The sequence below is a fragment of the Triplophysa rosa genome, linkage group LG9 (assembly GCF_024868665.1).
Source record: "Triplophysa rosa linkage group LG9, Trosa_1v2, whole genome shotgun sequence".
Lineage (NCBI taxonomy): Eukaryota > Metazoa > Chordata > Actinopteri > Cypriniformes > Nemacheilidae > Triplophysa > Triplophysa rosa.
The window spans coordinates 25903123-25929351 of NC_079898.1; the positions used below are offsets into that span (position 1 = coordinate 25903123).

General features: G+C 40.2%; 1 protein-coding gene and 2 long non-coding RNA genes across 5 annotated transcripts in view; 2 read left to right on the forward strand and 1 right to left on the reverse strand.

Moving 5' to 3' along the window:
* Positions 1-21872, forward strand: part of anapc1 (anaphase promoting complex subunit 1) — a 41868-nt gene extending 19996 nt beyond the window's left edge. For 2 of the 3 annotated variants that reach the window (XM_057342853.1, XM_057342856.1), the window contains exons 28-48: positions 327-598; positions 2043-2277; positions 4669-4760; positions 5112-5246; positions 5401-5483; positions 6157-6235; positions 6968-7042; positions 8294-8364; positions 8469-8559; positions 8647-8700; positions 8792-8985; positions 11561-11647; positions 12569-12686; positions 14336-14413; positions 14555-14622; positions 15488-15626; positions 16098-16184; positions 18976-19071; positions 20608-20806; positions 21242-21376; positions 21482-21872. In XM_057342853.1, the coding sequence (XP_057198836.1) occupies positions 327-598; positions 2043-2277; positions 4669-4760; positions 5112-5246; positions 5401-5483; positions 6157-6235; positions 6968-7042; positions 8294-8364; positions 8469-8559; positions 8647-8700; positions 8792-8985; positions 11561-11647; positions 12569-12686; positions 14336-14413; positions 14555-14622; positions 15488-15626; positions 16098-16184; positions 18976-19071; positions 20608-20806; positions 21242-21376; positions 21482-21609 (2516 nt within the window). In that variant the 3' untranslated portion in view covers positions 21610-21872. The remainder of the gene's footprint in view (positions 1-326; positions 599-2042; positions 2278-4668; positions 4761-5111; positions 5247-5400; positions 5484-6156; positions 6236-6967; positions 7043-8293; positions 8365-8468; positions 8560-8646; positions 8701-8791; positions 8986-11560; positions 11648-12568; positions 12687-14335; positions 14414-14554; positions 14623-15487; positions 15627-16097; positions 16185-18975; positions 19072-20607; positions 20807-21241; positions 21377-21481) is intronic. The other variant, XM_057342854.1, reaches the window with a different exon arrangement.
* A 165-nt stretch (positions 21873-22037) lies between these two features.
* On the reverse strand, positions 22038-23375 carry LOC130559653 (uncharacterized). The gene is made up of 3 exons (XR_008963596.1): positions 23117-23375; positions 22516-22715; positions 22038-22385 (listed from the first exon to the last, which is right to left on the reverse strand). It is a non-coding gene; the product is annotated as an uncharacterized LOC130559653 (long non-coding RNA).
* Positions 23376-23684: 309 nt separating this feature from the next.
* The window catches only part of LOC130559651 (uncharacterized), a 35841-nt gene continuing 33296 nt past the window's right edge, over positions 23685-26229 (forward strand). The window contains exon 1 of the long non-coding RNA XR_008963593.1: positions 23685-23892. This is a non-coding gene — a long non-coding RNA (uncharacterized LOC130559651). The remainder of the gene's footprint in view (positions 23893-26229) is intronic.

Below are 26229 nucleotides of genomic sequence, written 5' to 3' on the forward strand. Positions count from 1 at the left end.
CTTGGTGAACACAGTCAGCCCCATAATATAAATATGAAGTTTTTGCTTTGACGTTAAGAAACACCATATATCTCTTCAACATTTATGACATTGTTGTGTATTTTTAATTGTTTGACGCGCTTTTCAGTTAGTCAAGAACTTTTCACATTTCAAAGATAGACATATTGATGTTTGATTAAGTTTAATAATAGTAATCTTTGTCAAAAAAGATTGTTTAAATGTAAAAAGGTCACCAAACCTTGTTTTTGGCTACCTAGCCTTTATGCTAGCTTTAGTCTTTTTGTTCGTTTCATTAAAGCTGTCCTTTTGTTTGTCTTCTCAATAAGGTCGGGCTCCTCCCAGGAACACCATGGTGGACCTGAACAGTGGCAACATCGATGTGCCGCCCAACATGACCAGCTGGCCAAGCTTTCATAACGGAGTTGCGGCCGGGCTGAAAATCGCTCCTGCCTCTCAGGTGGAATCTGCGTGGATCGCTTACAACAAACCCAAAAGCGCTGACCTGGCCAATGAGTACGCAGGATTCCTCATGGCTCTGGGTCTCAATGGCCACCTCACCAAACTAGCAACACTTAACATCCACGACTACCTCACCAAGGTGAGTTATCGGCGGTCATATCTAGTCATACATAGAAACCAGAGGTGGGGGCGGGACTCTTTGACAGTAATCAACCACACAGAACACCTTAGCAACCCACTGACAACCATTTACAACACACTGACGATCACCCGAGAATCATGCTGGTGAGTTTTGCGAGTGCCTCTGACGATTTCTCGGGAAGATGTTTTAAATGAAACAAGTTAAGAGTTTCTTCTGTTTCATTTTCAGCCGAGATGTCATTTCCAAGACACTCACGTTCTCTGGTGGTTAAACACATTTTCGTTTGTGCAGTCAGTGCTCACAATGACAGACATGTTTTCTGTGCAACAATGGAAATGAATGTAATGCAGGTTCTATTGTGAACGCTAGAAATGCGTTTTTTTGATGAAGATTTGGAATTATTTACAGTCTTAGCTTAACTTGATATTTCTGCAAAACACTTTTATTTATTTTAGACTATATTAACACCATATTTTCTAGAAATTTTGTTTTTAATTCTTTCACCAAGAGAAACCAACATTGGTTTATGCCAGTGTTTATACATCTCGGTCGCTTCACACAGTTCTGCTGGTTTACAGGAAAATAAACCACTGATTTGTCACACTTCTTTGCACTGAAATTGTGTATTAGACGTATCGAAGTCAAAAAGAATTTACATTTTAATTTACTTTTACACGACGACTGGAGGCACGCTTGAAGTTTTTAGTTTGAATTGTCCAACATGGCGGCTCTTCTTCAAGAGTGAATCTTTGACCTGGAGAGCGGTGAGGATGACTTCCTCCTCCTCTTATCTCTCCATTGGTAGCACTGGAGTTGTCAGGTTTGCATGTTTTTCTTGGGTTTTCTGCTCTCATCCTGTTGTTTTTCTCACATGAAAGGCAAACGTAGAGCTGAGTTTCACTCTGACAGTTCACAGGGCAGTAAAGTGCGCTGCTCTCTCATTTCCAGTCAGGTCAGGCTTTGTTGAGACTTTCTGTGGTCGCTGAGCGTATCTGTAATCTATAAGCTATATCGAGACTTCAGATAGCGTGGTGTTTACACTGGCCTCTCCCACACTCACATCTGCGGCCTCTCGTAGAGCTTGTGCCGTTTTTACAAGAATCGGATCGAAAAACATCCTGTTTCACTTCATGCGAACACAAAATGAATGAATGAGGGGGTTTATTGAATGAATGAAGCGTTTATGCACTTCAGAAGGAGTGCATAAAATCCAGTTATGATCATTGAACATATTGGTTCTTTCTGACTTTCTAACTGCAATGAACATAAAAAAAACATTTCACATTCAAATAAGAGGCGTAATAAAAGTTATTTTAAGTGTGTCCGCTCCTTATACAGTGAGGGAAATAATTATTTGATCACCTGCTGATTTTGTAAGTTTGCCTGCTTACAAAGAAATGAAGGGTCACTTCAAGTAATACTTCTATCTTGTCTGCGTTAGGGTCACGAGATGACCAGCATCGGGCTGCTGCTGGGTGTATCTGCTGCCAAACTGGGCACCATGGACATGTCCATCACCCGCCTGCTGAGCATCCACATCCCCGCGCTGCTGCCGCCCACTTCCACCGAGCTGGACGTGCCGCACAGCGTTCAGGTGGCCGCCGTGGTCGGCATCGGTCTGGTCTACCAGGGCACCGGTCACCGACACAACGCTGAGGTTCTGCTGGCTGAGATCGGTTAGTTTTGTCTGCGGTGTTTGATGTGAATGAAAAGATTTGCAGTTGATTTTTCTTAACTTTTCTTAAGGTTTTTTTTGGCGTTTTGCACTCTGATTTACAGCCTGAATCGATCTCAGAGATCCCTCCCTTGACTCAAATTTCGCATGAGAATTAAAGTTTAGTTGAACTTGAGGATCATTCATAGTACACAGTGACATTTTCATGTTTAAACCTGCAATTGGTAACTTTGCATCTCTATCGCCATCTTTGTTTGAAACGTGAAGTTGCAAGTTACTTATCTCTAGTACTTATCTCTTCTTTTTTAAGAACATTTTCGATGAAATCTTACACGACTGCTTAAATTGTGAATCATTCGTATAAGCTTACTTTTGGGAATCGAGGAAAGATAAGACCGTTTTCAGACTGGCTTCTTATGTTATATATTTTGAAACCTTTGTAATGGAATTGTGCAGACGTGCTCAAATTTGCTGGTACCCTTACAGCTCATTGAAATAATGCTTCATTCCTCTTAAAGAGTGATGAAATTAAAAGCGATTGTGTCATGTATACTTGCATGCCTTTGGTATGTCATAGAATAAAGCAAAGAAGCTGTGGAAGAGATTAATTATTGCTTATTCTACAAAGATATTCTAAAATGGCCTGAACACATTTGTTGGTAGCCCTTAGAAAAGATAATACATAATTGGATTGTAGTGTTATTTCAAACTAATTCGTTTCTTTAATTAGTATCACACATGTATCACACGTCTTGTAATCAGTCATTCAGCCTATTTAAACGGAGAAAAGTCGTCACTGTGCTGTTTGGTATCATTGTGTGCACCACACTGAACATGGACCAGAGAAAGCAAAGGAGAGAGTTGTCTGAGGAGCTCAGAGAGAAAATAATAGACAAGCACGGTAAAGCTAAAGGCTACAAGACCATCTCCAAGCAGCTCGATGTTCCTGTGACAACAGTTGCAAATATTAATAAGAAGTTTAAGGTCGAATAGTAGAAAAAGAACCAAGGATAACTGCCAAAGAGATACAGGCTGAACTCCAAGGTGAAGGTACGTCAGTTTCTGATCGCACCATCCGTCACTTTTTGAGCAAGAAGAAGACCCAGGAGAACTCCACTTTTGAAAGAAAAACATAAAAAAGCCAGACTAAAATTCATATTGACAAGCCACAATCCATCTGGGAGAATGTCCTTTGGACAGATGAGTCAAAACTGGAGCTTTTTGGCAAGTCACATCAGCTCTATGTTCACAGAGGGAAAAATCAAGCTTTCAAAGAAGTGAACAGCATACCTACAGTGACACATGGAGGAGGCTGGGTTATGTTTTGGAGGATGTACGCTGGAGCAGTTCGCTCAGGAGGAGTGGGCCAAACTACCTGTTAACAGGTGCAGAAGTCTCATTGAGAGCTACAGAAAACCTTTGCGTGCAGTGATCGCCTCTAAAGGTTGTGCAACAAAATATTAGGTTAGGGGTCCCATCCTTTTCGTCTCATTTGTTTTATTATTTACAATATTATGTTGATTAACAAATCAAAAGCTAAGTCTGATTTCTATTAAATATGGACTAAACAATGGTGTATGCCAATTGCTTTTGTCAGTTTCAAGTTATTTCAGAGAAAATTGTGCGTTCTTCGTTTTTTGTGGAGGGGTACCAACAAATTTGAGCACGTCTGTACATGGGTCAAAGACGTTAAGGTGTCCCCATCAAAATAAATTTACGAAAGTGATTTTATGTCCACAGAAAGCACATTAAATGTAAGTAAGACGTCTACTTTATGGTTTCAGCTAAGTTTTTGAAGAATAAAATGTCAAAATTCGGTTGAAATAGTGTTACATCGTCATTCAGTGTAACACAATATTTATGTATAAATACAAACAACATGCTTATTCTGACTTGTACATATTAAAATATATAAAAGAATAAGGGAGCATATTACATTTTATTGTGCTTTGAATGAGTAAAAATTCTTACTGACAAAACCTAGGATAGCGGCAAACGTAAAAAAAGTTAAATTACAACTAATTAGCATTTGGGGTGAAAGTCATTAGTCTTTTGATATGTCATAAATTGAGTTTTTGTTGTAAATATGCCTGACGAGATTTGTAACACTGAATGACATTTAGTGGGCATCTTCTGTAAATCAGTGAAAAATGTATATTTATTTTTTGCTCAGAAAAACAAAAATGCAATTAAATTAAACAGAAAACTTTTTCTTTTTTTTTTTAACAACAACAATTTAAAGCGGTATTACACTTAAACCCTTTTCCCTCTTTGACCCACATATATTATACAAATATGAGTTTTTATTCCAGTAAACAAATGCTGTCAGTTTAATATTGAATTAAATTGTGTTTTATAGAGTCTGTAACAGTATGTGTGTGTTGTTGTCTAGGCCGTCCACCGGGTCCTGAGATGGAGTATTGTACAGACAGAGAGTCTTACTCTCTAGCAGCGGGGTTGGCGCTCGGCATGGTCTGCCTTGGGGTGAGACGCACACATTTTTGTGTGTGTACGTTTTCTGAAGGTTTTTCTGTGTTGTCACACAGTAGCAGGTCATTTTATGTTTGCTTTAATGTTATTAGTACTTTACATAAAAACTTACTGTTCTTGTTTTTACACGTATACTTCGCGTCACACACTATATATATTTTTTGTCACTTGCATGCAATGCGATCTTTTCAAAGTGCAACTTCTGGAAAGACCTTTGTAATGTTTCAAGTGTAAATCAGAACTCATTGAACGTCTGCTGGCGTGTGAGATATTGTTTGTGTGTATCAGTGAGAAGCAGATGTCCGAGTAATTCCCACGCTGATCCTGCTGTTTTCTGTCTTCCAGCACGGCAGTAATCTGATCGGGATGACCGACCTCAACGTCCCCGAGCAGCTCTATCAGTATATGGTGGGAGGACATCGCCGTGCTCATGCAGGCATCAACAGAGAGAAGCACAAGTCTCCCAGCTATCAGATCAAGGTGGAAAAACTCACCTGTGCTTTGCGTGCGACACAGCTTTCATCAGTGAACCTTATAGAGAAATATCTCAAACGAAATGCCAAATGCACACACTGTTTAAAAAGGAAACCGTGTTCATGTGTGATTTCTAATATCATGTGTGATGTGTGTGAAGGAAGGTGACACTATCAACGTGGATGTGACCTGTCCTGGTGCAACGCTCGCCCTAGCCATGATCTACCTGAAAACTAATAACAGGTGAGGCGTTGTTTGTATTTATAACACGTTCTGTTCAGTTTCACATCTGCAGCACACAACGGCCTTATATTAAAAATTCACCATGCCATAACTGCACAAATGTCCCTTCACCTGTCACCAACTAACACTAGCAAGTGGCATGAATTTCTCTTGAATGTTATGTAATAGCTGTTGAAAAGGGAAGAGAGCCTTTAATGTCATGGACCGACTTCCTCTTTCAGTAGCCACTACATGAGAAAACGTGATAGAAAGTGATGCTTGTCTTCAGTTTTATGAGGTTGGCAATAGGGCGTCACAATATCGAAGAAGAATGAAGTATGCTACAACTTGTTATTCAATGCAACAGGCTTAGATTTATTTCATTTTAAAACTACATTCAAAAACGGAAAGTTCTGACCAGCATGCGTGTTTCACATTCTTTCCGGGAAAGAAAAGCATTAGACTCTCTGTACCTTTGGCTATACATAACTTTTTTAAATATGAAATTACAGGTTCTGAAGCAGTAAAATTCGCTCGTCTCATTGCGTCTGGTCAGGACACGGTGTCAGAATTCAAAAAGAACACATTGCATATGCTGCAAGTCTCTGGAGAAGATCATCTCATCTGTGTGAAAAAGAGCAGTACTTCATTCACCTGTTCTGACATTCACACCTGTCCCTCTGGACTCTTGCAGGTCTATAGCTGATTGGCTGAAAGCTCCTGACACCATGTTCCTGCTGGACTTCATCAAACCTGAGTTTCTGCTGTTGAGGGTGAGAGGGCCGGCAGAAGGTCGATCTGACCTCGGGGCTCACAAGGACTTGCACATTAACACCTCATTTTGGGTTCAGTCACACTTTTTACCCAGCGGGGCTGCGGATGTGCTTATGGTTTACGAGGGCTTTAAAGGCCACATGGGGTCGTTAGAGGACAACTTTAATGTACTTGTTAACTAACAGGATCCAAAGTTCTTTTTTTGGCCAACAGACTATGCTTACGTAGACAGTATTTGTAGTTTTCCAGATATACTTGATGCTGCAGTTAGAAATCTTTCTTCATTCTCCTTGTTTTGGTGCTTGTGATTTGTTTCTTTGTTGTTATCATTTTATTACCGACTTTTTACTTGTGTTTAACAGGTGCTTTACTGTGCATTCACACCGCCGCCGTCGAGAGCGTCAAAGTGGCATTTTTCATTTTCAGTGTGAGCCGGCAGCGGCGTGTCTTGGCTGTTGGGGCGTCAGGGAGAGTTGAAATCCAGAGAACACAGCCTTGTAAACTAGCGCCAGAGCGTCCACGAATCTTTCTACAGCGTTGTTGGCAGGGCGGCCAGAGCGATTTTTGACGCGCTCGACGGCGGCGGTGTGAACGTACAGTTAGGAACAGTGTTTACTACATTCAGAAGTGAAGGAAACAAACTTTACAAACTTCCTTGCAAACATTTTTCTTTGGATAAATCAACATCAAATGTTTATTGATGTGTAAAAGTGTTTTCGTTGTTTCTCCAGACGCTGGCCAGATGTCTGATCATGTGGGATGAGATCTTTCCCAGTACAGAATGGGTGAAAAGTAACGTTCCTCAGGTACGCCGCAGGGACTCGTTGAACTTCACACTCTTGCATTCTGTTACTGTTTGGCTTTTCAATAGAGGAAGCTGACCGTGTAGCCTCAGGTCATTGTTTCGTTTCCTCTCTACCCGGTAAAGTTCATAAGCCTGTCAGGCATTTAGCAATAGTACTGGTGCAAAAGAAGGAACTGGGTTTGCTCACTGCAGCTGTCGCGGACGGTCGTGGTGATGTCTTTTAATTCACCCTGTTCCGGTTGTTTTATGTGCAGTTTATTCTAGTCTGCTCGTAAAATCACCCAGATTGAATGTGTTCACAGAACTTCAGATATAGACTCGAGACAACCTGGTGAAATATTTTGGTTAGAGTTTTCATTTATATTTCAAAAGTCGGATATGATAAGAACATCACAAACTGTCTGTGATGTGTTCCTGTAGCCGAAGTATCCAAGTTCAACTCCCGGGGAATGAGTAGACTGATAAATTGTAACTTTTTGGGGGTTAAAACTAAAATCTGATTTTGAGCAAGTATATAAAAAACCAGTCTCCTTACTTTACCCTGATTCAGTCACAAAGGTAAGCATATAATACTGATTCATACGTTGAGCTCATAGACCCTCATAGATTAGAGACGAACATGTACGTAGCGTCCGTGACATCACCCGTAGGTTTGGGAAGAGCAATTTTGAAGCCTAAAGTGGGCGGAGCCGGCCGTCGCCATCTTGGCAGCGCTTCACCATGCATCTCTCCCGGTTAATCGAAAATGTGGGTGGAGCTGAGGTGCCTGGTTGGTGAAACCACCTGTCACTCAACTTAACTACGCATAATTTTAAGGCTTAATATAATTTAAATGGACGAGTTATAAAAATGTTTTACCTCCCCACAGTTGTCATGAAGGGCAAAATTAGCTACATAGACTAAAATCATTTTTTGTACCATGTTTTTTTCTGCTATAAGGTTGGACATAACACGGGACTCAATGAGATTCTGCCCCCTTTTGGAGCGGCCAGTCAATGAATTGCAGTTTAAGTCACTTCCGTGTTGGTTTAACGAGAGTTTAGCGCCATTTGACTTGAGCAGCACATGAAGTCGCCTGTAATTTTATGTTCCACTAATACTGAGGCCGACATTACACATTTTAATGCACTTGTGAATAAAATTTCAAAGCTGATTGGTCTGTGCCTATTCAAAGATGTCAAACACAATTCTGTCACTTTTAATGTAGATACACATCCGAACTACTGTGATTAGTGCTGTGTTATGTTTTCAGATAATACAAGAAAACATCAGAAACCAGGAGCAGACGGCCGTCTCTGAAGATCTCAACTTGGAGACCTTAGTGTAAGTCACATTGTCGTCTCACAATCTCCTTCTTAAATGAATTTCAGTTGATAGTTTTTTGGATCTGTTAAATGTAATAGAAACATCTGATGTTTTTTCTACAGACAAGCTCATGATTACATAATCGCTGGAGGCTGTCTGGCCGTTGGCTTCCGGTTTGCTGGGTCTGCAAATTCAGACGCTTTTGAATGCCTGGTAAGAGAACGCAAGCGGAATCATGGATTTTTCACCACTATAGTAAATGATTTCATTGTATTTTTTCTCCGCCACTGATGTTTTTAGTACACATTCGCCCGTAACTTCATGCAGTGTCTGACCACCTCAACAGTTACCGTGGTAAGCAGTTCCAGTCTTCATTAAATCCACTTTGATGAACTCATGAATGTATGCTCACACAACTTTGTTTCATGTGTTTGGGGATGTCCAGACGGGCCCGTATAACCTGCAGACGTGTCTGAGTATGGTCCTTCTGGCCATTTCCATGGTGATGGCCGGTTCGGGAGACTTGAAAGTGTTGCAGCTGTGTCGTTACCTCCACAAGCGCACCTTTGGCGAGATGAACTACGGCTTCCACATGGCCCATCACATGGCTCTGGGTCTGCTCTTCCTGGGCGGTGGGAGGTAAGTTTCATCTGCATTCTACTGTAATCGTTATCCCATTGCGTGAAATGCACAAAACTGATGTCAGATGGCTCATTCATGTTGAAAAGTGGATTGAATATGATTCAGGATAGCCATCAATGTGCACAGAATCCCTGTACCTGGTTTTACTTTACTCGTTGTGAAAATAATATATTAAAGCAGTAGTTCACTTTAAAATGAACATTTCATGATCATTCATCCACTCACATGTCATACAAGCCGTCCGTGTGTTTATTTCTTCTGTCGAAAACAAATTGAGGCTTTTGAGGAAAGCTTTCCAGGGGTCTTCTCCATATAATGCACTTCAACAGGCGGCTGTTGGTTAAGGTCCAAATTTCCGCTTCATCGCAGCTTCAAAAGGCTCTAAACTACACCAGCCGATGAATAAGGGTGTTGTCTTGAGAAATGATTGGTCATTTTCCAAGAAAACAAAAAATGTTATACTTTTTAAACATAAATATAAGGATTTCTCTGCCTCGGAGGTCCTCCAGGATGCGCTTCCACGACTTCCGTATCGTGTAATCACATTGGAAAGGTCACGTGTTTGTTTTCGACAGAAGGAATAAACACACGGATGGCTTGTATGAGATGTGGGTGAGTGAATTATCATGAAATTTTAATTTTAAAGTGAACTACTATAAACAATGCTTTTTATTACTTTTACATTTTATTGTTTTTTTTAATAGTTTTTTTACAGTTTATAGCATTTTTAAATTGCAGTTTTATTAGTTGTTTTAAAGTGGATTTATGGATGGGTTTGACCTTAATTAATCTCACCAATATTTTCTTCCTTTAATAGCATCAAGTTATTTACAGTAACTAAAGATATTACTTGTAATAGAAACAGGATAAAATATACAGCCGCAGAAAAAATTAAGAGACCTATCCAAATGTTTATTTAATAATAATTTCTAGATGTATTCTGGTCATTCCAGGCAAATTTCTGTTGAATTTCAACAAAATCAAACCGCAGGAGTGACATAAAGTCATCCAACAGCAATGTGAAAGACTGACAGCATGACAAGACACATGGAAACTGTGATCAAAATCCAGGTCATCACATAAAAAAACATATTAGAACTTTTCCTAAATACATGTAGAAATATGACTGTTGTATTGGTTAAAAGTGAATCTGAACTTGTTTTCAGAGCATCTTTTCTGTTATTTTCACCTGTTTCTCCAGTTTTCATTTTCTGCAAATAAATGCAAACAGAAACAATATTTTTATTTGAAATGTGGGAGAAATATTGTTAGAAGTTCATAGAATGAAACAAAAATGATCATTAACCAAAACACACACCTAGAAATAGTACATTAAAGTCCCAGTGAAATTAAAAATGACAATGCCTATTTTTTCATGAAAGTTTGCAGCGTTTATTGTAAATGCACAAATAAAATATTGTTAATAATACACAAATATAATTATAATTTTGGTCAGTGTAGTTGATCAATGTGGGTCATTCTCTTTTTAAAATTTGTGTGCCCTCATAATCTGTAGTTAAAATCTAAAAATGCACTTCTGTCCTGTAATGACGATCCGTCTTAGATGATGCAAGTTAGACGGCTTGGGCGGAGCATCCGTTAACTCCTCCCCTTCAACTGTCAGTCTGCTGCCAGTTCCATTTCAAAACGCAACGGCTGTTTTTATACATCCAATCAAATCGCAGAGAAATTCCATTTCACTCGAAAATGCATCAAAATACGGTTCACGGGGACTTTTCTTCCCTGAGGCTGTATACTGTGTTTATAATAATAAAAACATGAGAATTGTAAAATGCAGTGTATAATAGAATACTTGATACTATAATATGCTTTATATCTTGAGACTATTATGCATGTAAGCTTTTTTCAGCTTTGTTTAGCTCATCTGATTTGAAGTGATACATCAGCATTTGGCCATACAAAGCATGAGAACAAGCCAGTTCAGTTAATGCTATTTAAAGCCATTTTTATCCATTGTCTTGATCTATTTCAGGACATTCTAAGAGCCTTTGTAACACTTTTCCTGTGCTACGGGCTTTACTGCCCAACCGACGCCTTTATCTTGACCCCTCGCTCTGTTTTTGCTTCAGTAATGCATTACAATGACCACACACGCATTCAGTCCTGCAAATGGTGGACGCCACCCTAGTTAAGAATTTTGTTTATAAAACCTCAGTAGATATGAGAAAATGCAACATAACAAGTGTGGTAAAATGAGCAGCGGGTGGGTTTAAAATCAACTGAAGTGACCTGCCGTCAGGTCAATGAAAGTCACAGCGAGAGCCTCTTCTGTCCATCAGAAGCGGTCGAGTAGACTCTTCAGCTCGCCTGTTATTTCAAGTGAGGCCTTTGGAAGAGCGCAAATAGCGCCGTTGAACAATAGATGACCAATTTTCTCCCTCGCTAGACAATTGAATATCTTCTGTGTGTGTTCTTTGTTTAATTTGCGCTAAATTTCTGACGTCGGCTCTCCTGCATTGTTCATTGCAGGAGAGCTGATCCCAATCGAGATACAGCAGCTGTTGTGGTGACGTGTGTTTTTGATAGATGAATGTTGACTGTATTTGTACAGGTACACCCTCAGCACTTCCAACTCGGCAATTGCTGCTCTCCTTTGTGCACTTTATCCTCATTTTCCTGCTCACAGTACAGATAACAGGTAAACACACACTAATCTCTCAATCTTCCAATGAGAGAAAATAGTCATCATGCTCATTTCTGAGGAAAACCACTTTCACTATGACTGGAAATGACACTTGTTACTCAGAATCGGGCTTGTGTCTGATCGACGTGATGTTGAAGGGATAGTTCACCCAAAAACCTGTCATGTGTGACTCGTCGATCAGTTCGTTCATTTTTTGTAATGCTTTGTGTTCAGCGTGCTTCTAATAAAGTGTCCGAATGTATTTCTGAGGCCACTGTACAAGACAAACATCTTAAAGGGACAGTTCACCCAAAAATGAAAATTCTGTCATCATTTACTCACCTTCGAGTTGTTCCAAATGTGTATAAATGTCTTTGTTGTGATGAACGCAGAGAAAGATATTTGGAAGAATGCTTGTAACCAGACAGATCTCGCCCCCATTGACTCCCATAGTAGGAAAAAAACAACGGTCGTCAAAAGTGCCCCGAACTGTTTGCTGGCCTACATTCTTCAAAATGTCTTCTTTTGTGTTCAACAGAACAAATAAAAGTACTTTTTCCTACTATGGGAGTCAATGGGGGCGAGATCTGTCTGGTTACAAGCATTCTTCCAAATATCTTTCTCTGCGTTCATCAGAACAAAGACATTTATACAGATTTAGAACAACTCAAAGGCGAGTAAATGATGACAGAATTTTCATTTTTGGGTGAACTGTCCCTTTAAGATGTTTGTCTTGTACAGTGGCCTCAGAAATACGTTTGGACACTTTATTAGAAGCACGCTGAACACAAAGCATTATAAAAAATGAACGAACAGATTCCTTCTTTGGTAAAGACGAAACACACCTGACAGGTGTCTGGTGGATAGGTTTGGGTCTCAGATAGGATGTGATTTATTTCGTGGTTTTTAAACAGATGTTTGTGGTGTTCTCTGTAGGTATCACCTCCAGGCTTTGCGTCACCTGGCTGTGCTGGCGGCAGAACCCCGTCTCTTGGTGCCTGTGGACGTGGACACCATTAAACCCTGCTATGCTCTGCTAGATGTCACCTATAAGGTGTGTGTTACTCAGGTTTGAGTTGCCTTTTTTTTCAGGCTAATCCAACACAACACCATGGGTGGCTTCCTGGGTTTGGCACTTTACAATACTTTTCTTGTTTTAACTCGTTGATGTTATGCATTACAACTAGAGGTGCACCGATTTACCGGCCAGATATCGGAATCGGACGGTTTTTCGTATGATCGGCCGGACCGGTGACCGGCCGGTCAGTCTCACGTCTCGCCAATTCCAAGCCGATCTTCTGTTGCCCGTGATGCGGGCAAGAACGTCACAGCCGTCAGTACACTCAAAGCCGCAAGTAAACATGTAAACGTGCACGCGCACAGCCTGTCTTTCACGGCTCGTTTATACTCGCATGTGTCTCTCGCTGCTCTGTCTACATGGAGTATGTATGCTAACAGTGATGCTATTAGCATCATGCTAAACTCTGACACATGCTAAACTCATGTTGAAGTCGTTCACTCTGTGTAAAACCAATGTAAATTCCATTCAACCTGATTGCTTGTCTTACGTTAAAACTGTGGTCAGTTCACCTAGGTAAAATGACATTCAACACGACTTCTACTTGTTTTTAAAAATCCAAAATATAAAAAAATGAATAAATCAACCAATATATGTGATATATATCTGATTGAGTTCTTTACTAACACAAAAAACTGCAAATACATCTTTAGAGTAGAATTCACTCATAAGATTTTTAACTTTTTTATTGAAGTTGCAGCAAAAATCAACCCACTTCTTTTAATCCTACAGACACAAGATAAAGACAATTTATTTTACATTTCAGAAAAAATGAAATAAAGCAATGTTAGTTTCATAAACGGAAACAGATGGAATAAAGTTGAAGTATTTTATTGTTATCTTAGACTTTTGTGAGATGAGTACAAAAATGAAAAAGGTAAATTAAGTGACATGTTTAGTTATATTTTATTTTATTTTCAGTCACAGAGTTCTTCAATTTAAGAGTTGTTTGGGGAAGATTCGGTAATTTAATGCAGCTTGGAGAACTACATTTATGGAAATTTGGGGAAATTGTAACGTTCAATCATTTATGTAATGAAAATAAAAAAAATGTGCATTAAAGAAAAGTTCATATGGTTTTATATACAGTATACTGTCAATTATAGTTTGTGGATAGAAAATCGTAATCGGCAGGTTTCGGAAACCGGAATCGGCAAAGAAAATTGCAATCGGTGCATCTCTAGTTACAACCTTTTGCATACCGAGCATTTGAACACTTTATTTGATGTTTAAGACAAATATGTGAGATTGTTTCACGTTGACTTTATAATGATTGTACCTTGTGATTGAGGAGTTTAGCAAATCAAGTACACACATGTGTTATCTTTTGAAGTCCTGAAACCACAGTGATGAATGAAGCGTGTGTTTGTCTGCACATTCTTCTGTGATAAACACAGTGCAGGACTGTTGAATGTTGACCGCTCCCCCCTTCGGTGCTTTGAAGAGGATTCATCTTTTCAATTAAACGCCGACAGCCAAAGAAGAGAACAAGCTGTTCCCGGCGATTACAAAGACGCCTCTGCTTACGCAGACATGCAATCACACGGTGAACGCATACGTTGTGATTCACGCTTGTTAGGTTTCTAATCTGTGTGTGTGTGTTTGTGTGTGTGTGTGTTTAATAGGAGACGCAATGGTACGATGAGACCACCGTAGAGTTGATGGCTCCCACTATGCTGCCTGAATTACATCTGCTTAAACGGGTAAAAAATAAACAAAGCAAAGGTTCACATATGAGTGTTTGCTGAGAATCAAACTCATGACCTTGACATTGCTTTCGTTTGGAAACTTGGTTAGCTCATGAACTCTCAGATGATAAAACTTCTGTTTCCGTCTGTGTCCAGATTAAGGTGAAAGGTCCAAGATATTGGGAGCTAAACATCGACCTCAGCAAAGGGACACAACATCTGCAGTAAGTCCGCGTGTCGCTTATAGAAGAATTCACACTAAAATCAAACCTACTCTCCCTCGTGACGTTCCAGACCGGTATGACTTTGACTGCCTTCTGTGACGTCCCATCTGCTCTTTTCCACATAATGAAAATAAATGTGGATAGACTCTGAGAATGACAAGAAAACTTGGTGATGTGTTATGTTAGCCTCAGTTTATATTTACTTCTGTTTTGTGGATAAAAGCGATCAGCAAACCTTTTTAGGAGCGCTATTCATTCATGTGTGTCATCTGATTTCACTTCATTCCATTTGTTACACAGAAGTATTAAAAGACACTCTTTGTCAAGGATAACCTGATAAAGTTTGCATTGCTTTCCTTGATGTTAAGTGCAAACTTCACTTGAGGCGGCGGACACACTGGCATCGCCGTATTTGAGATGCTTTTAATCTCCAAGAGTTTTTCAACCCTTTTGCCCAGAAAATTGAAAAGTGTGAAATACTCATTTATACTTACAAAATATATATTAAAATAAATAAGAGTTATTTTATTTACTAAATAAAAGGCATATAATAAATAAAGGAATGGACTTGTGTTCTCGTGGAGACCGGTCTTGAGAGGCGACCTCGGCAGAATGAACTCGGATGGACTTCTGAGACGAGTTCGGTACGCGCAAGTCTGCATTCGATGCATCCTTGATATCGAGCACACATCCGCGTACTTCCACGCGTTCTCTGTACTTGTGTTCCTGAGTACTGGAATGGACTTTTGACGGTTGATGATGATGTAGAGCGAGAACACGAGGACGCAAGATCGCTGAACAGCGCATAATGAGAAACATTGAGAAACAATGTTAAGTGTGCTAAACATGTTCGCTTGTTTTGTAGCTCAATTCTCTCCAGAGATGGCGTTCTGTACGTGAAGCTTCGGGCAGGACAGCTCCCGTACAAAGATGATCCTCACGGCTGGAAGAGTCTGCTAGCCCCCAACCTCAACAACAGAAGCCCTGAAGCTCATACGTTCAAGGTCTGTGTGTGTTCATGAGCAATATTAAAAAAACACACATGATTTGATTCATTTTATACCTCATTTTCAACAATTACACTCTCATTTGTTTCTGTCTTTATTCTGTTTTTAACATCCGAGACTAAGTCGATACTTAGCCATCAAATCTCCTGAGCTATGAAAGCGAAACATCTGTCCAATTTTTTGACATAACTGGTTTGACTGTGTCCTGTCAATATTTGCTAAGGCTTCACTGTCATCAATCATCAGTTATCGGGTTGTAAAGCTCAAATGCACATCATGTGTTTCGTTCAGACTTTCTACTCAAATCCAGCAGTTAAACGTATCGGGATATTTCCGGATGTTTGTGTTTGAAGAGGTTTTATGTTCCTGGCTGCTTTAACGGAGCATAATTTGTTCTTTCAAACTCAAACCACGAGTAAAGAATGTTGTTTTCATGTCAATGAGCTGTTTTTCCCTCTCTCTCTCTAGCCCGAGGCCATCTCAACCTTCACCTCAGACGCGGCGTTGGTCTCCTTCGCCGAATACTTCTGCAGAGCCTCGGAAAACATGAAACACGTGAGATCATAAAGATGTTGATTTAAAGGCGAAGCGTTCATCGTGTGTTTCTTACAGGACTGAAGTCAGGATTTTGTGCGTTTTGCATTCATAAGCAAATATATTTGAATAGATAGTCGGAGATCGAAAAGCATTTCAAAAACCCTCAGAATCAGTTGCAACGGTTGATGTTTTCTTTGTGGAGTTGTTAAACCTCAGACGGGTGGAAAGAGTGAGCTCTTGTTGGAAGTAGAAATGGAATAGTCTTGTTGGGCTGCGAAAAAGTAGTTTGTCCGTTTCACAATGTCACCAAATTTTCCAAACGCTTACCTCAACTAAACGTCATTTGGTTTATTAATATTCTAGCCGGATCTCATCTGTGCTGGCTGTCGAGGACTACAGACTTTTACGTTTACGATAATGTTGCATTCAGGTGGAGTCTGAAATCTTGTAATTATGAGTTTCGAGCACATGACAGCCAAGCGAAGACGTATTTACAAGCGGGAAACTGACTTCTAGATGCTACACGAGTTGCCGAGTAGCGACTTTGTACAGGGTGTGTCGATTTCCAACATGATGGAAAGCGAGTCTGTGGTCAATGGCTAGGAATAATTTTGCAAAGTTTTTCTGTCATTTTAAATGCGTGCCGTGTGGTCATTTTCATTTGATATGTGATCAAAAAAGTGGCTCTTTATAGTTCGATAAACTGATGTGCCATGCATAAAATTATTAAAGGGATACTTCAGGCTTGAATCAAAATTTCCCCACATTTGACTTTCTTCTTGAAGAATAATGCAGTTGGAGTTATAATACCGCATATAGTTTTACTTCGAAAGCGGTAGAATGGGAGTGAATGGGGGGCAATTTTTTGAAGCTCCAAAAAGATCAAAGAAAGGCTCGACACGGCTCCGTGGTCTTAAGAAAGGTCTTCTGAAGCGAATCAATGCGTTTGTTTAAGAGAAATATCCATATTGACAACGCTTTTAACGATAATCTCTAACATTCGCTGCAGCGAACAAGCAATTTTTTGGAGCTTCAAAAAATTGCCCCCCATTCGCTCCCATTCTACTGCTTGGAAGTAAAAGTATACATGGTATTATAACTCCAACTGCATTATTCTTCAAGAAGAAAGCCACATTCACTTATGATGCCTTGAGGGTGAGTAAAACATGGGGAAATTTTCATTCAAGTCTGAAGTATCCCTTTAAGTCCACACTGAAACACGGTTTACTTCACATTCTCCGTATATTTCCCCATGTTGACTTGAACGTGTTAAATGCTGTAATAACAAATGCCCGACTCTGAGGTGCGAGTTTCTCAGATGTACTTAAAGACAGCATAGATGTAGATGAATCCCACAGGAAAGGCCTGGGATATTTCTCACCCAAAAATGAAAATTCTGTCATCATTTACTCGCCTTCGAGTTGTTCCAAATCGGCATACATTTCTTTGTTCTGATGAACGCAGAGAAAGATATTTGGAAGAATGCTTGTAACCGGACAGATTTTGCCCCCCGTTGACTCCCATAGTAGGAAAAATTACTTTATCATTTTTTTTGTTCTGTTGAACACAAAAGAAGACATTTTGAAGAATGTAGGACAGCAATCGGTTCTGGGGCACTCATTGTGTTTTTTCCTACTATGGGAGTCAATGGGGGGCAACATCTGTTTGGATGCTTATAGCATTCTTCCAAATATATTTCTCTGTGTTCATCAGAACAAAGACATTTATGCCGATTTGGAACAACTCGAAGGTGAGGAAATGATGACCGAATTTTCATTTTCGGGTGAAGTGTCCCTTTAAGCAATGCTTTTATAATGAAAGTACATCAGGCAGAACTATGCAAGTTGTGCAATAACTGTGTTGATAGTAGGGCTGTCACGATTATTAAATAATCGTCTCATCGCAATTGTTTGAGCTCATCGCGATGGTTTCAGATTATCGCAATTATTGCACATCTCTATAGAAGACACTAGGGGGAGCTGTAGTGCATCTGCATATTTTATTGTATATATTGTAACTAAAGCAGGGTAATACTTGTAAAATGTACCACCACAACACAATCACTTTAAAAAGAACTAAAGCATATACCATAAAAATAACCTGCAGTACAATTGAATATTATTTTAGTGTGAAAACCAGTCTACCAAAATCTCATTAACATAGAAGTAAACTTTTATTGTAGTCTCGCAGGTGAGAGAAAACAGACTAGAAGCTTTTCTATGACTGATAGCATTTTAATGGTGGCTTCAATTCACTCCTGATCAATTTACTTCATTTACAAGTATTTGGCGGTTGTATTATTGACAGGTAAAAGCCTAAACCTCAAGTATGATGACCCAATTTTTCCTATGTATTTCCAAGAAAAAGAACATCGTCTTTACATTCAGAACAATATGGTCGTTTCAAAGCTGAATAAAACATGTATGAGAATTAAAAGTCAAAGCTCTAAAACAGACAATTAAATATCATAATTGTGACAGCCCTAGTTGAAAGTTTAACACTTAAACTGAACTTAACACATGTTAGCACTGCTATCTTTTTTTATTCACTTACTATCTGTGCAAGGACACCAGTGAAACTCTCCATGAAGTGCTGTTCACATGGAGCATTTATAAATGTCCTGTGCATTATTGCCTGATAAGCTTTTATTTTGTGTGTATTTACTGTAAACGTGTGAGCTTTCACACTATTGTCTGTAGCGTTTGACAGGTCACCACAGATGGGGACCAAAGGCGTTCATTCATTCACACTTCACGTGAGAATTCGGTCTCACTGGTGTCTCACTTTTTTCTGACGCTTGTTTTTACAGAAGCCGGAGACGGTGGCCTTATTTTCAGCAATTCTGTATGAATGTGTAACACAGGAAAACCCAGAGATGCTGCCAACACACATCTCTATTGACCAGGTGTGTTACAGTAAAGCATGTCACACATTCTGTAGCTCTGTTTCAAACTCTTGACTCGATGAAGTGGTGCAGACATGACGTATTTCTGTAGGCCAGCCCAGAAGTTAGCGCCGTGTCGGTTGCCTCTACCGAAAGCCTATGCATTTTTCCCATAGACTTTTGAAAGATCGCAAAAAAGAATATCTGCGATTAACAAAATTTCATGATGTTTACATGTCATGTCTATCAAGATAATCTTGAACACAACATTTGTTATTTCGCATTTGTTGTTTTCGCCAAAAGTAAGAAGCTAACATGAGGCTGTAAACAGACTACACTACATTTACATTCAGCAGACGCTTTTATCCAAAGCGACTTACAAGTTGGGTAAACAATGGAAGCAATTGGGTCAACATTAGGAAAACAAAAAGCATAAGTGCAATAAAACATGTCTCACAAAGCCTACTACAGTGTACAGAGCTAAGTTTTTCACTACGGTCGCTCGATATATAACGTCACCAACAACTTTTTCAAACGTTATTAAAAACGTGTTCCCTGGCGAGTACTTACTCGGTGAATTAATCCACGTTTTTAGAGATTTGTGCCCATGATGCATTATTTGTGAGCTTTATATGCGCGATGACGTCTAATGTCCTGCCAAAGGCTGTAGTCGCTTTTAGCAACTTGTTAGCAACCGCCGTTTTGAAGACGTGATAAAAACCACGAGTGTGTTTTATGTCATTGATTAACAAAACCCCTAAATATTTTCACGTTTTAATCTCAGATCTTATTTCAGGCGATTTACCAGAAACCCATTAAAAAAACCCATCTACTTTGGGCCGATGGAACCGGAAGTGCTAAAATGCTAACTCGCTTCCAGGGTTTGCATACAAAAATACGTCATGTCCGAGGTGCTCTGTCTTTTGAGGTGCTGTCCGAGCAGAGATCACTCAAAAAAGTTCATTCACCCTGCATGACTTGTTTGTTTTTTTAAGAAGATATTGAACCCCATTGACTTCCATTGTATGACCACAAGACCACCGAGACATCTCTCAAAATATCTTCTTTTGTCTTCCGAAAGAGTCAGATACAGGTTTAAATCCACATGAGAGTGAAAAAAATGACAGACGTTTCCATATTTCTTTTAATTAGCACACAAGTGTTAATGCTAATGCTAACACCGTGTCTACACTGGAATCGCACCGCGACAAAAGACAATAAATCGCATTAGACAGTTTCTTTGGAATAGTCTCAGATTCATACCACCAACATTGTGAAGTTAGCTTTTGGCACAAGCGTTCACCAACAGAGCAACGAAACCGATCCAACACGAAAAATCCCCAGTAAAACATTTTGTGACCACCAATCGGTTTATAAAGTCTGTTGTGCTGCTGTTTGAAGAGTAAATATGAGGTAGGCAGCACGCCCAGGTTTGGAACAAGTATCTTTATAAACATCATGTGAACACACCAAACCTAACCACAGTCCCAGCAGCGACACTAAAAAACAAATAAGATTTTGTTTCAGTGGAATGAACATTTGTGCACGTGTCCGTAGGCCGTGCACACTCTGGAACGGGCCGATCTGTTCGAGACCTTCAGTCTTTGGCAGATGAAGCTGGTTCTGGAAGTGTGTGAGAGCCGAGTTCTACAGCAGAGGCTCCGAGACGCTCACGGCCGCGGTCTGCTGCTCACGTCTGAGTTTCTGCCCGTCATGAAGAGCGCCGCAGACCGAGCTCTGGACCGCTGGATCTGTGGTGAGAAGCAACATCAGTAATCCAATCATTTCTACATGCTGGTCTATAAATATTTCAAAAGAGTAGTGGGCAAACGTGATTTCCAGATGGGATGCTTGCGTAATATTTGCTTTTTTGACCCCTTAGGTTTGATTAAACAATCAAAGTATGAGTATGAGGTTGGGATTATTCTGATTTATGAAAAATGCATAGAAAAACCAAAAGCTCGGAGGAGATAAAGCAAACATTGAGTACAATTTTATAAGTCATTCTCCTGACTCCATAAGCTTTGTTCTTTTTTGCCAAATCAAGTTGAACTTCACTACACAACACGCATGAAACAACTTTCTTAACGTGTTTAACGACATCACGTTTGGTCACTTGTGCACACTGTCTGTGTATATCGAAAACGTTTACATCAACTTTGAAGCGTCGTGTTTTCTCTTTCACACACAGAGAACAGTCGGGTTCTGCAGGCATACTTGAGAGGAGAGCCGATAGACAACGGTAGCGATGTCAACATGCTGGCCTGCTTTCTGGTCTATCATTCCATCCCCAGCCTCAGAAATATTATGACCTCTGACCTTGAAGGTACAAACGTAGATCCTTGTGTCGTGGTCTCAAAAAACATTTATGGAAATCCATATAAAGTAGAAGTCTAGAAGGTCCTGAACGTTCTCTCCCGCCTGTGTTCAGGATGTTCTTGTTTCCCGGAGTTGCTCCTGAAGAGCAGTCAGTTGGGTGTTCCTGTACGCGCTCTGCTGCGTTTGAGTCCGCTGCTTCTGCAGAATCACGGGTCTGGAGTTCAGACGGATCTCTTCTGATCGGGCACGCCGGGGTCAGCACTGCGTCTTGCTCTCGCCTGCTGTGACCTCCCCTTTTTTTATCAACTTTTAAGATGTATTACGTAAAATAATGATCAAATCCGGCATCTTTGGAAGTTATAAAGTGAGACGGGATGCAGAGGAGCTCTTTGGAAGGATTGCCGCTCACCCGTTTTCAAATGTAAATAGTTTGTATCTATGTTTGTACTTATGATAATGCAGTCAATAAATGTGACCTGAGGATTGTTTTGATAAAAAAAATGTGTCTGGATTTATAGTCTCGTTTTTCAAAAAATTAAAGGTAACGCCCTAACAAACTCCTAAAACATCATCAGACATCTCACCGTCCGTTCCTTTATTTACTGTAATTCAGCAAAACAAGAATCACACGAGCATTCCTCTATAAATGAAAGCCATCCCATTGCCAGGAAAACATGAGCGCACACACACACACACCCTCTCACATACCACACTATTTGAATAGCCACGTCGCTGTCGAAAATATTTCAGGCTGTTCTGTGCTTTCTATTCCTGTGCGACTCTTTTACTGAACCAAACCACACTGAAGTGAAAGTTCTGTGATATGAACTTGGTCAAGTCGACATGCCTGAAAATCACGTGTGTGTTTTCTGACAGTTTAGCCAGAAATGAAACTCGTCTTCGCGTGGTTTTCCTCCGTGGAACACAAGAGAAGATATTTCGAGAAATGTCTCGGTGGTTTTGTGTTCATGTGTTGTTTGGTTATCAGCGTTCTTCACAGTGTCTTCTTTTGTGTTCTGCGGAGGAAAGAAAGTCGTACAGGTTTAGAAAGTGGATGAGGAAAACTGAAGGACTGCCATCAGTCAAAATTGAATTTGTCGAATTATTCTTTTCGAGTTTCCAAATACTTTTTGATGTGATTCTGACCTTGCTGTTTGATCGCATCAAACTGTGTGTGTGTGGTATAGTTACGCCCACAGTTAACCATCGCTCCAGAAAACCACGGGACCTCTGGGAGGCCGTGTATAAAGACGTACCGCTCCGGCAGAAGAAAGTGACCTGAAGTAACCTCTGCTCACATGTCTGGACATTCCTGCCTGCTGACACCTCTCATTACGCCATTAGATCTGTTAACCGTCACAAGAAGATGCATTTTGTTATCAAAAGGACCTGCACACTTTCTTTAGTGGTGCTCAGATGGTATCATATTTTGACTGTCGCTCATTATACTTTGGTGTGTCACAGAGAGCAGATATGAGAATGTTTGGAATGTGAACAATGATGTTGTGCAACTCAGGGCCGTCAGATCTCGATCGTGTTTAGCTTCAATACAGTTTCACATTCGACATATTCGTGAGTCTCGTCTGACGCAACGAAACGTGCCCCGTTCAAACGCCATCGGACATCCCCCAGATCTACAAACCCACGTCTATATCTGGCATGACTAGTCATGTCAGGATGTGAGCATTTCAAGGACTTCTCTTTGTTCTGCTGTGACATCACAATGCAGTCAGATTCACATTCTCACCTGTGACCTCGACTTTAATTGACAAGCGTTCAAAGCATGCAGGAACAGGCCTTCCCTGGAGAGACGCCGTGCTTGAGATTCCCATACACACCCAAATTCTTTGAAGTCTCATTTTCCCACCTGGTTAAGAACAAAACCAGACCTTTTAACTTCAAGATCAAGTCATTGTAGATGATCAGACCGGTCACTGTTTCTCACACCCGAATGCGTTTTTACAAGCACAACTATTCCACAAATCTCAAAATGTTTTGGATTGAGTTGAACATGTCACGTCTGGCAATGTTTCACCCATCTGCTGTTGACTTAACCAATGGTGTGCATTTCCTCTTGTTTATATTTGAAAAGTCTTTGAAAGTTTAATGCCAGGACACTTAACCTCACCCACAACTGCACACAGTCTGGCACACATCACAATGCGCTCATTGACTTCAAATGCACCATGGAGTTTTTCAAGTGAGCACTGGAGTCAGGAAACTGAAGTCACTGTTGTCAAGGCGTTGACTGTGACCGTTCATTCACAACCTGCAGAGAACATTTGAATCGTGTGTCAGATGAAGTGGGCGTCACCAAGAGAGCTCAAGAGAAAGTCTGTCTGCGGACCTGTGAGTGACTCCACATGAATGAGTCAAGTGAAGAACGTGCGTGATTTCAAAGGAGGGAAAACGATCAAGAAGGGTGCTTTTTGAATATTCACAGAGGAACTTGCCCGTGCGCATTTGCGCAGACTCTCCAAAGTCCCTTGGACACTTGCGCACAAGCGCAGCTCAAGTCTCTGGGTAAGTCACACTAAAACTGCACTTGAAATGCACCGTTTGTCAACATGAAGCATTTATATTTTTAAAATGTCATAAATAGCTTGCTCGGGCATTATTTTGCATTCTATTTCATGTCTGAAACTCTTACTGTTAGGCGCACTCATCTGCTCTCGTATAGAAATGAGTCAGAATTTGAACGGACACCTGAAGCGCGAGACCTCACTATTAGATCTATACACTGTGGATTTACTCAATGCATATTACGCGATATATCACACTGTCATTCACTGAAAAGCAAAGAAACGCGTTAGATGAGTTCTTACGGGTCATTTTTAATCGTATTGGGCGCTCGGCGAAGATAAGAGGAAGCCTGCGGTGGAAGCATGAGATAGTGCTTCTCACTTCCTGTTCCTCTTCAGAAAAAGGCACTTAATTGGAATATACATGCGTGCGTGTAACTTAGAGATCTGCATATGGCAACGCACGAGCGTACTGCGCGATATGCGCAGCAGAAATGATATAAACGCTTCACATCAAACCTCATTCTGCTTCCCTGTTTAAAAGTAAAGAGCATTTGCGATCCGACAGCGACGCGTTTGACCCGTTATGAGAGGCCCGTCCCGCGGTTACTAGCTACTGTGTCGAGTCACGTAGTTAGTAGGTGTGTTCGAGAACTGCGCGCGGCGCTGCGCTGCGCAGACCCATCGGCTTGTGACTTCAAAGTACATCGATCTCGCGATGTTTTGATGTCAGACGCCGATCCCCTCAGCGAAGTCGAGCGCCGGAGCGCGCAGATGTGACGCAAAGCGCGTCCTGTATAAACGCCCACTTGGTTTTTACGAGCTAGATATCAACTATCTTTTAAAACGTTCCTCTTCTCCTCGAACTTTCTTTCGTTTTCATGCACGTGAACAGTTAAAAGCTACATAAATATATGACTATAGAGGTGATCGGATGCACTTTATTTTACAGTATGTGTGCACTTTTAAGTGTACCTACCCTACACAATCTGGCAACCACACGGGCTTGGTAGGCTGTGGGTCTGGGAAGTAACGTTACTGTACATACTGGTGTAAAACAGGACTGTAAAATAGAGTCCTAGCAGTCGATTTCTATTGCTGTTAACACACATGACCCAAATATTAAAATATACTACAGTATAGACTACAGTTGATCAATTCACTGTAGTTAATAGTGTGATTTACAGGAAGGACAGGACAGAGTTTGAAACACAAATAATGAGCAGACCACTATAAAAGTACCATGTTTGTAGTATTAGGATGGATTTTGGGAAACATGATCTATTTAGACAACCATGTAAATTATAGGCTAGTAAAAATTCAGTAACATGGAATATACAGCATGAATGTGCCTCCAAATCCACATAGGCCACTGAGTTGTCTTGGTGTTTTTGTTATGGTGCTTATTGTCTGAAGTAAAGAAAATCCAGTTATTCATGGAGATGAAATGCACCATGTTCACATTTTACGCTGCCCCCACATCTACTTTTAGTTAGGCAACTTTGGTTTCCAGTAAAACCTGTTACTGGTGGCCGTAGAGAGACGGAAGTGGTGACATTGAAACTTACATTCATAAAAAGTCTGTGTCTAGTCTTTTGTTCTGCTTCAGATGGGTTTGAAATGACTGTACTCTGATCGGAGAAGTTTTGCAGTATTCTGGTGGTTGAATGGATTCACATAACGCCTTGAAATTCAAACTTTGATGAGATTCATCTTTAGCTCCATGTTTGACTGTGTGAGAGGGAAACCACAAAATCACTAGGCATGATTTGTCTTTTATGATTCGTAAGACTCGGAAAAGATAACAAAATACTCTAAAACAATACATAGCAATGTATAAATACGAGAAACCTATGAGGTGATTGAAGTGAAAGCCATGATGTGCCGCTGTGAACTTGCTGCCGTGTGAACTCTTAAGGCCACGTGTTTCTCTTAGCCTAGTGCGCCATCTAGTGGACATTTTAACTACACTGATTCATACTTTATCTGAGGGAAAATGAATTCATTTACTGTCAGTCGCAGGAGGCTTAACCAGTGGAGTTAAACCACCATCTTTTTGACAGATTAGCCAAACCTGAGTAATTTGATCAAGAAGTTTAATTAAAAACCACAGTATCCTAAGTACATTAGAAAATGGATTAGAAATCGGACTTTATATTATATGCGATAGTACATTTTTCTGCATTAAGATTGTATTTCCTGCATTATTTTTTATTTTTCATCTAATCTTGTTTGTTCCGTTTGTAGATGTTTTTATACAGTTTAAAAATCCTAGTTATTTTGTAAAAAAAAGTGTTTTAAATTAATGCCCAGACAAAAAAGGATTATATATATATAT